We start from the raw sequence: 15,812 nt of genomic DNA, 5'->3' as shown, positions 1-15,812 counted from the left end.
GAATTCTGATTATATTGAATCCTTTGGATCTTTTTACTAAGAAATGACTTCACACTGAACATGAGTACATACAGGTCAAAAAAAGGAAGACCTCAAGGAAGTCGGTGGGAGAGATAGAAGATAACCAATACATATTATCAGCAGAATCACAAACAAAAGGAAGTTAAATTTAAGAGGGAAAGTGTTAGAGTCTCAAGGGACATATTCTCTCCACAATGAAGGAAGAGGATGCACAGTTTCCCACAAGGAAGACTATAGAACCATGTAGTTATGCAAGCCCTTTCTCCATGAGAACCAAAGCAACTTTCTCAAACAATATTTTCAAGTATTCTGGAAGCAATTTTAGCAACAATGCAAAATCTGCAGTGAGCTGTGATAATATTAGATTCAAATCATTATTAACAGCTCTGAGAGAGGCTATGTCAATTCTATACATACTGTCTCCACAAAGAAAAAGAAAAAGTTATTCATTACCTGCAAGTCAAAGAATTTGCTATATCTCCGGTAGACTGTCTGGCAAGTTGTGTCCGACCATGTTACTTTGATTATATATACCTAGAATTACAGAACAAACAAAAAGAAACATATTATACATTTATTGTATTGTAATTATTTTTATTTCTATGCTGCCCTTATATCATAAGGATTCTACTATAGTTCAGTAAGCAAGATCAAAGCTGAAGTTCCATGAGCTTCTCTAATTCCAATCAAATGACTCTGATTATTTTATTCATAACTTTGTAATGTTATTCAAAATGTTATCCTGAAATAATTGAATTATCCAGCATCAATTGATTTGATCTGCAAAATGGGGAACATTTCCTGTTAAATGTGATTTGATGCCAGAGCTCTCTTCTGAAATAAATTGTGTTTAGCATTACACATAGCACATCTTCCAACGCTACTGAAATTAAAAATTGGAGATAGCGTGAATGATATATATTAATAGCATAAAATAGTTGAACAAATTTTTTGCTCACAACTTTGAATTCTCTCTTAGATGTATAGTTGTACTCATTTTTTCTATGATTTTTGGTGGATGACATCTTTGGCAGTTTTCATTCTTTGATGTAGGAGCAGAAGAACATGGCTATTTCATTTTTTGTTTTCAATGTGATCTGGGATTTGATGCTACATTTAGGTAATCTTATATTAAAATCAAAAAATTCCATGAAGCTTCTTATTCTTTTTCCATATTTTGTTTCAGGTGGCACTAGAAATAGGCAGCTATCTAATTTTTTAAAAAAAATATTCATGGACAAGAAATCTAACTATAGGTTTTGGTGACACTATGGGTAAAAATGCATGTGGGTCATAGGTTTATATCATGGCAGCACAGCTAAATTTCTGGCTTTTCAGGTGCCAAAATTCATTTTTGTTATTATATTATCCATCATCTCAGATGAAGCCTGAAGCTGTGTTTGACAAGCACCTATTTAATCTCAAGACCAGTTTTTCTTACTGTTGTTGCTGCTGCTCTAAAATTCAGAATTCAGACTCTGAACATAATTTAGCATGAATTGATGGCACTGTGTAATGGTATATGGAAATGACTTTGAAGACTGGGCGAAATAACACAGCCAAGGGAATGATCAGAAAAAGGTAATTTAGCCCATAGCAGCAATGTGGGAGGAGCAAGTGGGTTAGAAGACATCCTCCCTAGTTTCTTGGGCTGCAAGTTAATGGAAAGGGATCTATTGGGTTGGGTAGTTGGTGGTAGTATGGTAGTTCAGATTGCAAGTTCAAGATTTTGGTCCACTTTCAACTTGCTTGCTCAATTTGTATGTAAGACACATGTTTACACAGAGTTAATCTATGTTATTTCTTACTAAAAGTAGGAGTAACTTCCCACAACCTCCATATATAACAGTTTAATAGTGATATTTATTTTTGTTGTTTTTGATTAAAAGTTCTTAAAAGGCTTTTGAACAATATGTTGAAATATATGTGTTATACAGTTAGTTAATGAGAAGCGAAGGAATTCATGATCCGCATGTTAGCTGCTAAATATTTTTAAGAGTTTTCAAACCAAAAGCGATGTAGCAAGCCCACTAAAACATCTGATTAACATACGATGATGCATTTCTTTTCTTTCTAATAAAAGGCACACAAGTAAATAAATTGTGCTGTAATAGGACACAAATATCCACTTAACGAGCTGCTAAGTGAGAGTTCATCATCAAAATGATTATTTTTTCTGGAAAACATCCAGCTTTCCTTGACACTGATCGGACAGAGTCACATGACATCACGTCCTGATGTCAATCCCTACTCTTCTAAAGAGGATACGTGCATCAGAAGGGAAGCACTGCATTAGCAGAGGTCATAAGTTCCTCTGTTGGAAGATCAAATGCCACTTCCTACACTCAGCAGACTCTCAAATAATCAAAACTAGCAAACTGAAATCATTAGCTAGCCTTATTTATAAACCTTGTCCTTTCTTATAGTAAGACAGCCTTTCATACTACATGTTGTGAGCCCTGAGTTAGATACCTATTCTGAGATCATTCTATAACTAAATTGCTTTTTAATCTATTTTTTATAATTCTCCAAATGATCTTGCAGGAGGGCCTTTTGTGGATTAGAACCTCCAATTCCTATACAAGAGAAACATTTGGGTAAAGTAAAGGTGTCAGGATAACAGTCATCAGCATTTAACCAGACCCCTCTTTAATTCTAATGTTTGTTTCTGGAGGATAGTTACTATAAAGAATTTACTATTTGAAAACCATTGACTGCAAAGGGTAAGATCACAGAGAAATATCTTAGCTTCTTTCTGACAGATTTGCTCACCTGTGATCTCACCCTTTGGAGTCAATGGTTTTCAAATCATGCACCTATGAACTTTTAGTAATTTCTTTCACTTATACACCCTACATAATTATGTGCCTATTTTAATTATTTATGGCCATCTAGTGTACATTACACTATATGAACAGCCAATAAATATTTTCATGGTATGACTTGCTCTTACTTAATAGTATATGTCAAAATATGTTTAAAATTACCTTGCTTTCCTAAATCAGCCTTCCACAATGTGGATGTCCTACAGATGTATGGACATTAATTTACAGAGTTTTCAGCAATGGCCTAAAAGTGCTTAAGACAGACAAGAAGCTCTAGACTGTCCTTTCATAATAACATTTTTCCCTTGAGCCTGTCTTAGACCTCTGGGAAGCCTTATTGTAAATCATACTCAATTTATATGAGTATGAACATCTTTCAGCATTGACTCTTAACCTTGCAACTGAAGTCCAAATACAGTGCCTTGCAAGGGGACCAAGGGCCTGGGAAAGACAAAAGCATATAGTCCCAAAGCTCTTTGGCCACTGTTGAACAATACTGAGTCTCTGGGGGTTTCCGTGTACTAAGCAAGTGAAATTCTTCAAAGGGTATCTTGCTGAAAAGGAGTGTTTCCCCCCTCTTTCTGAGAAAAAATAAAGTTCATGTAATTTCCAAGACCCCTTGAGGCAGAAAACTCAAAACTACTACTTGTCTTTACTCTGGACTGTTTACTAAGGGGAAATGTAGCTAGTATGCATCCAATTGTTCTTGCTTTCAGTGTTAACTATTTTAGTCTTTCCTGACCATAAAAGACAAAAGCAACAAATCACTAGGTAAGCCTTTGATCGCCAGCTCCCAACTGTAATAAACCTAGTTTACAAACTAGTGTTAAACACATAGAACAACTCCTCACTGGCAGATGGAGATGGGATTGAAGAAAAATAATTCACATGTATTTCAAACTTGTATAACTGTCTGACTCTTTCCCAGAAATACTTGACTAAAACAAATGTACATCATAAGTGAAATTTCAGCACAAATGTTTCCAAGTATTACATTTTCTATAGGATTTTACAAAGCACATTTTGAATAACCTGTCTGTAAGGACATTAATATCCTTCTTTGCTTTGCTTTTTCTCTATCCAGAAAAGGAAGGAGAAGAGTAGAGAGACTGATTGCTTTTGTGTATAATTAGCATGGCACTAACCGCTAGAGGACAAAATGAAACTAAGGATTTGTTATGTTGGCAGCAAGTTGGAGCCCTGGGAAACAGATTAACCCTTCGTGGGGCCTTTCTGCATAGAAGGCAACTCATCATAAAGTATAAGATGTTCAGGCCTCAAATGATTCTGCAAATTACACATTACATTGGAAAAAAAACCCTAAGTGTTTCCCCCTCCCCCCAAACAGAATTATGACTTAATTATAGACTGGGAACACATCACAGGAATAAATATCATGGAAATTTACAATTAAGGAACTGTTCCAATATTGCTTTAAAATATCTAAAAGAGACTTGATTACTGACACACAGAACCTTTTCCAAATCCTCCATCCCGTAAATGATAGATTACAATTCACATATCCACAATTTATTGGCTACCAATTATGGGCATGACATCTAAGCTATAGATTATGATAGTTGAAATCCAAACATGTGAAAGGCAAGTTTGAAGAAGGCTGATGCATTAACAGAGAACTGTATTTCCTCCCGCCTCTCCCATCTTTGATGAATTACAGTTGACAGTCTGAAGAGGTTCCTGTCAAAGAAACTGAAATTATTGTAACTGACTACTTCTGCCATGTAGATGTTAGTTTGCTATCCCACATACATAATAAATCAATCAAATCAATCAATCAATCAATCAATCAATCTTGAATATATAGCTCAGAAAATGTAGCATTCTATGATTCCATAATTGTGTTCACACAGGGCTCATCTTCATCAGCTTGGAAATGTGTGGACTTTCCCTGGGTGGTGAATTGTGGGAGTTAACCTCCACACATCTTCAAACTGCCAATGTTGAGAAACACAGAACTAAGAGATAAAAATAAAAGTCTTGAGAACTCACAGAAGCTGATTTGTGTGTAGACCTGTTGATATCCAGTTCAATCATTTTCACAACAAACTTCTCTTTTCAAACAAGAATATGTGGTGAATCATTTCCACCCCAGTGTGATCTGAATGGTGAGGCAATCCATGTGAATGAATGGTCCTCATAAGATGAATTGCCACATTGACCACTTCAAACTTCCACATATCAACTATATGAGACCAACTGCTTCTGGCTTGAGCAAACATTAGCTTGTCATTCTGATTACTCAACCCAAAGGATTCCTCCCCCCCCCCCCAATAGTTCAACTGAATTACTATCATGCCAATAGCAAAGAAAGAGACACAGAGTATGAACTCTAGAATAAACACTTATTTTCATTAAGTAACACAGATACTAGTTGGTAGAAAACCCTTTTATAGGGACTATAGCATTTGTCACCTAGAAAAGTCCATTTCATAAACTTGGTATACAGTAATCCTTGACCTACAACCACAATTGAGACAAAACATTTTGTTGCTAAGTGAGACATTTGTTAAGTGAGTTTTGCCCCATTTTATGACTTTACTTGCCACAGTTGTTAAGTGAATCACTGCAGTTGTTAAGTTAGTGACATGGTTGTTAAGTGAATCTCCCTTCCCCATTGGCTTTGCTTGTCCGAAGTTCGCAAAAGAAGATCATATGATCCCGGGACACTCCAACCGTCATAAATATGAGTCAGTTGCCAAGTGTCTGAATTTTGATTACATGATCATGGAGATGCTGCAATAGTCATAAATGGGAAAATTGATCATAAGTCACTTTTTTAGTGCTGTTGTAACTTCAAATAGTCACTAAATGAATGATTGTAAGTCAAGGACAACTTGTAATTGTTTCTGGTATTTCTGAGGTGAAAAATATAGAAATACTATACCATCAGTTTTAAAATAGGGTTAATTTCTTAACAAAGATCTCAATTCAATAAAAAAAATTAAAGAAAAGTAGAAAACTATAGTCCTTCCATACTCCTAATCTGCACAATCAGTATTTTCACTATAATCCTAGCCACAAACAGGTTGCCCTTCTCAGGGAAGTAGAAATATGCACCCTGTCCATCCCCCTCCCCGCAATGCCTCTGGTGCAATCTCCACAACCTTTGTGTATTGCACTGTTATTTTCAGTGTGACAGACGATGGACATTATTAAATAAATAAGTGCTGGCTTTGTTCTGTTTCTACCACTTCTTTATCCTTCTTCTATTCTTCTGTTACAAGAGGCCAGATTCATCAAAATTGAAGTCATGTCCTTGGCCTAAAAATACTTGCATCCTTGAGGTAGAGCAAGAGCTAAGATTTCCCTTCCCTAAGTTAAATTATCCCCATTGATGCAACTTTGAAATGCAATAGGTCACTAGGGGTTCGTTTTATGCATTCACACATGCCACCGAGTTAAGCCAAGGGGATAGTTTCCAGAGTATTTTTAACGGAGTTAAAAGACTGCAGTTGTTTCTAAAGCAGTAAACTGAGATTGCAAGGACATTTCTACATAATAATTCATAACTGCAGAATTCCTTTATGCTGTGGACTTGTTAAAGTCCAGTTGCGACCACTTGTTTTAAATGCTGTAAATCTCTATTCATTGGCTATAGTTAAACCAGTCCAGGGAAACTATAACCAGAATTCCTGTTAGTGAAGCTGTTGTTCCATTTTCTCCTTTAACTATTTTGAATTTGTTCAGATGAGTTGAGTTATGAAAAAATTGTTCATTTTCCACTTTATTACGAACAAACTTCATTCTGTATATTCTGTCATTAATTTTAGGCAGAAACCCACTTTCTTAAGTTGAAGCTGAAGTTCATGAAAGAAACCACAGACTGTATCTGACTGCAATAGTGAACTCCAATTGCCCATTTCTAAAACACTTGAGTTAAGTATGCTTTTAGAAACCTAACACTCTGCAACTGATTATCATCACAGGTTTTAAGGTCAATGAAATCAAAACTTAGGCTGCCCAGAGTTCCCTAGATGTTTACCCTCTGGATGCAGTAAACATCAACGCACAATTCCCAGCCACCATAGCTTATTAGCTATGAATTCTAAACCGGCCCACCCTCATTTTAACGAATTTTGCAAAATTCAGCTGCTCACAATTAAGGTCAAATCACTCTTCAAGGACAGGCATGGTCAAAACTTTAAAACTGTTTTCTCCTTTACCATCTTAATAAGGCAAAATTTTAGGTCAGCAGGGTTTTTCCAGATTTTATTTCTAAAATCCACGTGAAATTATTTAAAATTTTTACAACATATAGGTCTCTGCATACATTTTCTCCAAGTTATATAGCTATTAACATAAATTGTTTAAGCATCATTTTTATGCAAATCACATTGTTTTCATTCTTTGATGTACAACTTTCCCTGATAATTCTTTAAAAGCTAAATTCCTGATTTAAGCATTTACCATTATTTGGTAGTGAGGAACAAATGCATATAATATTGCACTACATGTATGCCTCAGTATCACATTTTCATGAACAAACCAAAAGCAGAAACAGAAAGGATGCACTTATCGCTTTTTACTATCACAAATCAACCTAACTCATGTTATTGCCTTACTGTGAAAATGCCAGGAAACTGTCCAAATAAAGCAACCAAAGAAGATACTAGCAGGGTGACTACATGGTTTGAAATACAACACATCTGGAGAACACTAAGCTAGGGAAGGCTGCCATAAAGCAATCTCAACATGCTTCTATGCTGTCTTTAATCACTATGGCTAATGGATTTGACAGGATTCTAACTGAAGCCTCCCAATTCAGAATATACTTTAATTATGATTGCCAAAGCCTACGAACAGGTTTTAAATGAATCTGTGAAATCTCTTGTAGTGGAAGGGAGATTACAATGCAAATAATTTGCTCAAGCACTGCTTCCAGTATAAGGCTTCAACATGCAGAGTGTATATATAGTTCATTAGAATACTGCTATAAAAAAGGCGGTTGACCTATATAGCATGCATAGAAATTAGCTTATTCTTGCCAGATCTTTGGTACTACAACTTTCCCTCTTGGTGTTCCTCCTCTTCCATTCATCTTTCTGGCAAGCTCACTGGTGATAAACACTGTGGATGTCTGAACTAATAATGCAATCCTGTGTACGCTTACTTGGAGATTCATTGCAACATATCCAGCACCACTTACTTTCATGTGAAGGGGTAGGACTATAGACTGAAATTTTCAGCCTAGTGTCTCATCCCTTTTTACTAGTCGCAACTGAATCTGGTAGAATCTGGTAGCAACAGATGCTTTGAGCTGGATGCTTCTGTATTTGAAACAGTTTTGTAAGCACATAGTGTACCTGTGCAGGTCTTATAGCACTAATTACATTACTTGTTTTCTAAGTTCCTGATGTGTGCCTAGATATGGATAGCAGACATTTTAGCTCACTTTTCCAATAAAATAGGGTTATCAAGTTTGGATTAATATTAAATAATTAAAATAATTGAATGCTAGGTTTACATACAGTATATCACAGAATATCTCTTGCAGATGTATCAGTGTATTCTGAGAATCTGAGAATCTAATGTCAACCTATTTGGTGAAAGCACTGTATTTTCCAACATCATCATCTCAATTATTAATTTTGGATTTCTTATTTACAGGGAACAGTTTAAGAAGTCAACTTGTTTGGTAAAATAGCCCTGTATATTGGAATACATTCCAGGTAATTGTCTGGGAATTACTTTTTTATTATATAATTAGTTCATGTAAAACTTCTTTTTTAGATTTAGAGCTTTGTTAGGTATCTAAATGGAGTGAGTGCCTACTATTTCTGCTACTCTTGGGAAAATTCAATACCATGTTCAATCATAGTATTCTTCTAAAACACCTACAAGGTCCAGAGCTGTGGGCAATTTTTGCACTCCTTCCTGAGCAGGCAAATCCAGCAAGTGAAGGGGAAAAGCCACTCTGGTAGATTCTCTCCTGTAGAGTGCCAGAAATTCACTTCTTTCCCCACTACATCCCATTTCATCTACATGAAGCTCTGGGAGAAGGCATCCATTGGTTTAAAGAAGAGAGGGAGGGAGGGAGGGAAATCTACAATGGGCAGTAGAAGCTATTGTCTTTCTGAGATTTCTGTAGCCCCTATAACTTTTTTTAGTGAGAAACCCATAATGATCTTCTAAGGAACCCTTACTTCTCTGCAAAGCAGTATGTGATTGTCACTAAACATGAAATATGAGTTTTGCTTGATGAGACATTCTGCCAGCACTTTAATACTACAGTTATTTTCCTTCCCATAAGCTGAAAAAATACAAGAGATTTGTAAAAAAAAATACAAAACAAAACCCAAGCCTCCCTCCAGCTCTGCAAACATAGATATCAATGCACCAACTTCCAAAATCCCTGAATCAAAGGCATTTAGCACTTCACAGGATGAGTTTTTTTCCAGCTGAAACAAGTAATTCCAAAAGTCAGCACCTAGATTGATTGATTGATTGATTGATTCATATCAAAACAATGAAATCTCTAGTGTGCCTACTTAGAAGAACTACTTAGCGTTCAATATTTGTAAAGCATGTTTACTCCAGAAAAAAAACTTTGTCATGTTCCATGAACACAGAAAACCCCTCATAGTGTTTTCAGGCAATAATATTGAAGTGGATATAAATAGCAGTGAGAGGGTGGTTCTGAGAGCCAGTATGGAGTAGTGGTTACACTGCTGGACTAAGAGAATGAGGACCTCAGTTCTATTTCATTGTTAGCCAAGGAAACTCATAGGCGATTTTGAGCCAGTCATTCTATGTCCAGATACCTCATAAGGTAACGAGAAAGACAAGAAAGAATGGTACATGCACCACCTTGAGCTCCTTAATAAAAGAGAAGATAGAAAACAAATAAAATGAAATAGTGCTTACTCTTCTGACTAAACATGTGAGCAATGATGTAAATATTGAACCTGTGACTGAAAGTCTTGGGTGTGGATAGTTACCAGGAACTTTCAAAAGTGTTACCAAGTTGTATTTTGTTGCAAAATGGGGAAATTATTAAACATAGAACTGGAACATAATCATACTGCCTATATCTACTTACTGCTGTAATTCTTGGGTCTGGTTGTTTGCAATTTTCAATTGGGCAAAACTGTGCATTATAGGGCAACTATTTTTATATCAAAAGCTTTAAAAGGGGTCAGTAACAGAATGCACCCAAATACAACACTCCTGTGGGACTGAAGTTTGGCAAAGTTGTGGCCACTGTTGTGCTGCGGCACCGACATGATTGACATTTCCAGTGTTCTCTGCAACCTTTCTTCAAGGAAAGTCAATGGAAAAACCAGCAAGAAAGTGGAAGTCACTCCTACTTCCACTGCCATTTTGCCCACTAGTAGTCATTTTGTTTATCTGTTTAATAAGGAAACATTTCTGAAACAATGACCCAATGAGTCCCGAATTGTCTAGTTAAAATTAAATTAGACTTAAATTATTACCTGCCTGTTATTTTGTAGAGTATGGTCCCTAAATGCCAGTCAAGACCTAAAGATGCCCTTGACCTGGACAAGATTGTATATCCCAAATATATTTGATTGCATTTCTGTTGATTGGCTTATATGGCCTACCTTACAAAAACATAAGGAAAGAAGTTATTTACAGACCACACTATCATTAAGGGAGTTAGAATAGAATAGAATAGAATTCTTTATTGGCCAAGTGTGATTGGACACACAAGGAATTTGTCTTGGTGCATACGCTCTCGGTGTACATAAAAGAAAAGATACATTCGTCAAGAAGAGTTGTAGGCTTACAAACAGCATTCCCACTGTTGATATCATCTGAAAATACAGCTGGAACAAAAATGTATGTGCTCCATTAAAACTCTATCAAAACAAAATTGTTTTATTTATTTTCCCCTGTACTTTCTTTTACTTTCCCCACCAAGAGGAAACATGGGTGAAGAGAGTTGTGATGTTTTATCAGCATTGTTTGAGCTTGGCTTGCAAAATCTAAACACTTCAAATGGAATATTTATTTAAAAAAACAACTAAAAATAATTCCTGCTTAATAGGAAATAGTATTTTACTAAGGGGTAAATCAAGTTCACAGATGAAAAAAGGTAATGGTGTAAGGAACTCTTGGAAACATAAAATTAACATGTGATTTGTTTGGCTAAGAATAAGATAGTTTTTTCCAAAATCCAGAATATAGCTGGCCTATAACATATAAATGCAATCTTATATAGAATACCTCTTTTCCCGTTTATCTAAATTCCTGGAGATTTTCCTCGAACAAATAGCATTTCAATCCTTTCTTTCACTATTTTTTACATTTGTTTTCTTATCTTATTCTAACATTTAAGGTTACAAAGTACTATTCTTGTATCCTTCTAAGATTACTTAGGGATAAGAGAGCCTTGGAACTAAAAGTGTAGCAGAGGATAAAGATTCTTTGATGTATTTCTCCAGGTCATTATAAATTGTTAATGCACATACATTATCCTTTTAAAACAACATTAGTCTTAAAAATTTATCTTAAAAATGTTATATATGTCACGACCGTAAAACATAAAAAATATATTACTCTAGAACAGTCAACTTGGTCACTGCAATATATCTGTATTGAACCATACAATCCTGCAACTTAAATTACTTGTATAAATTTAAACTGAAGAAAAACCTGCTTAGTCACTGGTTTCTAAAAAATGAATGCATATCCTAGTGGTAGCAGAAGACTCCTTCAATCTATTTTATTTATCTATTTAGCACTTTCATCTTTTGTCATTTTTCCATCCCAGATCTTAGGTTCCAATGTACTCAGTTTTAGCAAAGCAATAGGTGACAAGAGCCAGTTTGTTATATGGAAGTTCTTTCAACCCAAAGCAGGCAATTGCAAGCCACTTCTGAGAAACCTTGCCAAGAAAACTACAGGCACTTGTCCAGGCATTCTTCAAAAATGGGGCACGAAAGAAAAAAAGTGGCTGTCAGGCCTGGAAACATACTAGGCCGTAGGTTTCCAGACGCTGCCACATTTCTCCCCTGAGGGGAGGAAGGGGGGTGATGGGTATGCCTACATTCTTCAAGCGGTCAAGGTCAGATTGTGTTCGCATCTGCAGAAGGAGTGGCAAGAAGAGGTTTCAAATAAAGTGGAAGAACGTTGGACCATGTGACCGGCAAAGGGGTTAGGGTGGTGGGACTCTTGGGGTTTGTATAACTGAGAAAAGAATCCGGAAGTTTCAGTTTTGGAATTTCACTCATTGTGTGCCAGTTTCCTTATGCTAGTAAAGAACTTTGAAAGACAATGGCTTCAGAGTTTTTTTTTATGCAGAAGAGGTTTTTCTGGAACCTTGACATTATTCCAAAACTCCAATTTTCTTTGGCTTAATGGTACCCTCTCCTCTGCTCTGGGGGCCCCGTTAGGGGGGTGCTGGGCCCCAGCCTCTGCAAACTCCACAGCGGTGTGAAGACCCAGTGAAGATAGAGAGCCAGCCAAGCACTTACTCGACTGCGATCATGCCGTGGTGCTAACATCCCACCAAATAAACTACTAGCAAAATTAAAATCAGCACTCGCTGACGATGCTTGGTTTAAAGAAAACTTGATGGACCTCACCTTAAGGGATGGACTACCCTGGAAGGGAACCAAGATTTATGTACCCGTCGCTATGTGGCTGGCTGTACTACAGAGAAGCCACGACTCTCGCCTAGGAGGTCACTTCGGGTTTTTGAAAACTCTCCACTTGGCTAGAAGGCAATTCTGGTGGCCAAAAATGAAATCAGATGTCAAAGACTATGTGCGGAGCTGTGCCACCATGAAATCCAGATCAGGAAAAAACCCCGGACTCCTACAAACCGTGGCCGAACCCACGAGACCCTGGGAGGAGATTGCCATGGATTTCATTGTTGAACTTCCACCTAGTGGGGGAAATACGGTGATATGCACCATGGTGGATTTGTTCTCTAAACAGGCCCACTTCACTGCATGCAGCGGATTGCCATCAGCGAAAAAATTAGCAAAGCTCTTCGTGAAACACATCTACAAAATACATGGAGTTCCTAAAAGGATAATATCCGACAGGGGTGTTCAATTCACGGCCAAGTTCTGGAGGGAATTCCTGCGGTCCATTGGGTTGTCTCAAGGACTTAGTTCTGGGTTCCATCCTGAAACCAATGGCGTGGCTGAGAAATTGAACTCAATAGTGGAACAATACATACGGTGTTATGTAAATTACCAACAAGAGAACTGGTCGGATTTGTTGGCATTTGCAGAGGTCGCATATAATAATGCTGTACACAGCAGCACAGGGTTAACTCCTTTTCAGATAACCACTGGCATGGACTTCGTTCCAATGCCTGAACTCCCCGGGCAACTCCCCACTTCCGTTTCCCTAACGGACTGGATGAATTCGTTGAAAAAAGAGTGGGAAAATACAAAAAAGGCTCAACATCTATATGAAGCCGCTGGGTGAGATCATCAGTGGTTTCGGTGTGAGGTACCAGCTGTACGCTGATGACACTCAGCTGTACTTTTCCACACTGGACCACCCCAATGAAGCTATCGAGGTGTTGTCCCGGTGTCTGGAAGCCGTACGGGTCTGGATGGGGAGAAACAGGCTCAAGCTCAATCCCTCCAAGACAGAGTGGCTGTGGATGCCGGCTTCCCGGTACAGTCAGCTGCAGCCGCGGCTGACTGTTGGGGGCGAGTCATTGGCCCCAATGGAGAGGGTGCGCAACTTGGGCATCCTCCTGGATGGACGGCTGTCTTTCGAAGACCATTTGACGGCCGTCTCCAGGAGAGCTTTTTACCGGGTTCGCCTGGTTCGCCAGTTGCGCCCCTTTCTAGACCGGGATGCCCTATGCACGGTCACTCATGCTCTCGTGACATCTCGTCTGGATTACTGCAATGCTCTCTACATGGGGCTCCCCTTGAGGAGCACCCAGAGACTCCAGGTAGTTCAGAATGCGGCTGCGCGGGTGATAGAGGGAGCCCCTCGTGGCTCCCACGTAACACCTCTCCTGCGCAGACTGCACTGGCTGCCTGTGGCCTTCCGGGTGCGCTTCAAGATTTTGGTAATGATCTTCAAAGTGCTCCATGGCATAGGGCCGGGCTACTTACGGGACCGTCTGCTGCCACCGAATGCCTCTCACCGACCCGTGCGCTCTCACAGAGAGGGACTCCTCAGGGTGCCGTCGGCCAGGCAGTGCCGACTGGCGACACCCAGGGGAAGGGCCTTTTCTGTGGGGGCCCCCACCCTCTGGAACGAGCTTCCCCCAGGACTTCGCCAACTTCCTGACCTTCGAACCTTCCGCCGTAAGCTTAAGACACATCTATTTATCTGCGCAGGACTGGACTAGAATTTTAAATTTTAAATGTTTAAATTTTAAATTTGGTTTTAAATGGGGTTTTATTATTTATAGCTCTATTTTAAATATTCGGCCTATGTAATAAGTTTTTTAATTTAATGTTTTTATCTTGTACATATATATGGTTTTTTAAGTGGCTGTAAACCACCCTGAGTCCCTAGGGAGATAGGGCGGTATAAAAGTACGAATAATAAATAAATAATAAATAAATAAAATAAATAAGCTGTAGCAGCTCAAAAATATAAAGCCCAAGCTGACAAACACCGTTCCCTTCAACCCCCTTTTCGCATTGGGGATAAAGTCTTTTTATCTACTAAGTATCTGAGGTTGAGAATACCAAGCAAAAAATTCAGTCCAAAATTTTTGGGCCCTTTCCCCATTGTAAAGATTATTAATCCCGTAACTGTCCAACTTAAACTCCCTCAAATATTGGGAAAAATACACCCCGTATTCCATAGCAGCTTATTAAAACCTGCTAGACAATCTGGACTGACACCTCTACCCCCCACCCCCCCACCCTTGATAATCCAAGGTGAAACCTACTATGAGATCAAGAAAATCCTATACAGAGGTCAATTACAATATTTAGTCCACTGGAAAGGATACCCATTATCGGAATCTCCTTGGGTCAAAAGTTGAAAAGTAAATGCTGGCAATCTGATTAAACAATTTCACGACACTTTCCCTGACAAACCTAAAAAACCTCTCGGAGGGGGGAGAGTGGGGTAGAAGGGAACATGCGGAACACTCTTCTTTATTAATTCTTTGTTTTATTTCCTAAGATATAGCTTCTTTTGCAAGGGGGGATGCCTGTCAGGCCTGGAAACCATACTAGGCCGTAGGTTTCCAGACGCTGTTACATTTCTCCCCTGAGGGGAAGAAGGGGGGGTGATGGGTATGCTTACATTCTTCAAGCGGTCAAGGTCAGATTGTGTTCGCACCTGCAGAAGGAGTGGCAAGAAGAGGTTTCGAATAAAGTGGAAGAATTTTAGACCATGTGACCAGCAAAGGGGTTAGGGTGGTGGGACTCTTGCGGTTTGTATAACTGAGAAAAGAATCCGGAAGTTTCAGTTTTGGAATTTCACTCATCGTGTGCCAGTTTCCTTATGCTAGTAAAGAACTTTGAAAGACAATGGCTTCAGAGTTTTTTTTATGCAGAAGAGGTTTTTCTGGAACCTTGACAGTGGCATTACACAATCCGACAGCATGTCTAGATTACAGAGGAACAATTTATAGCCCATTATATACCTATTTTTATTTATTTATATATTGCAATATACAAAGCACAGCAACTCCTCCATAAATACGTAATATAAAATAACATGGCACATTAAAAACCTACTAAGCAATAAAATGGCAAACAGAATGAAACACTTCTACAACTTCCTATTGGGGAGGCCACACCACCTAACCGCAAAGCCAGGGAAACTGCTATCATACCATTTTAGGAAAGAGGCTATATCAAGGTATTTCTATTGTGCACCAATTTCCTCACATGGTCCGAATCAGCTACTCGGGACATGACTGTGGTGTGGCGCAAATCTCAGTAAGGAGAAATATCCTTGTGATCAGTGTGTCACTGCTCTTTAATCACTCCTCTATCTTCAACAGGTTTACTGAAGGAGAAGAAAGAAGTTAAAAGCCTA

The 15,812-nt window shown here is 38.3% G+C and overlaps 1 protein-coding gene across 2 annotated transcripts in view; it reads right to left on the bottom strand.

Annotated features, from left to right (window-relative positions):
* SH3PXD2A (SH3 and PX domains 2A) overlaps positions 1-15,812 on the bottom strand; it is a 285,932-nt gene that overhangs the window by 248,879 nt on the left and 21,241 nt on the right. For both annotated transcript variants that reach the window (XM_058187650.1, XM_058187649.1), the window contains exon 2: positions 475-555. In XM_058187650.1, coding sequence (XP_058043633.1) covers positions 475-555 — 81 coding nt within the window. The remainder of the gene's footprint in view (positions 1-474; positions 556-15,812) is intronic.

Source organism: Ahaetulla prasina, chromosome 6 (genome assembly GCF_028640845.1).
Source record: "Ahaetulla prasina isolate Xishuangbanna chromosome 6, ASM2864084v1, whole genome shotgun sequence".
Classification (NCBI taxonomy): domain Eukaryota; kingdom Metazoa; phylum Chordata; class Lepidosauria; order Squamata; family Colubridae; genus Ahaetulla; species Ahaetulla prasina.
The sequence above is the reverse complement of the archived record's forward strand: the minus strand, read 5'-3'. Positions and strand labels throughout refer to the sequence as shown.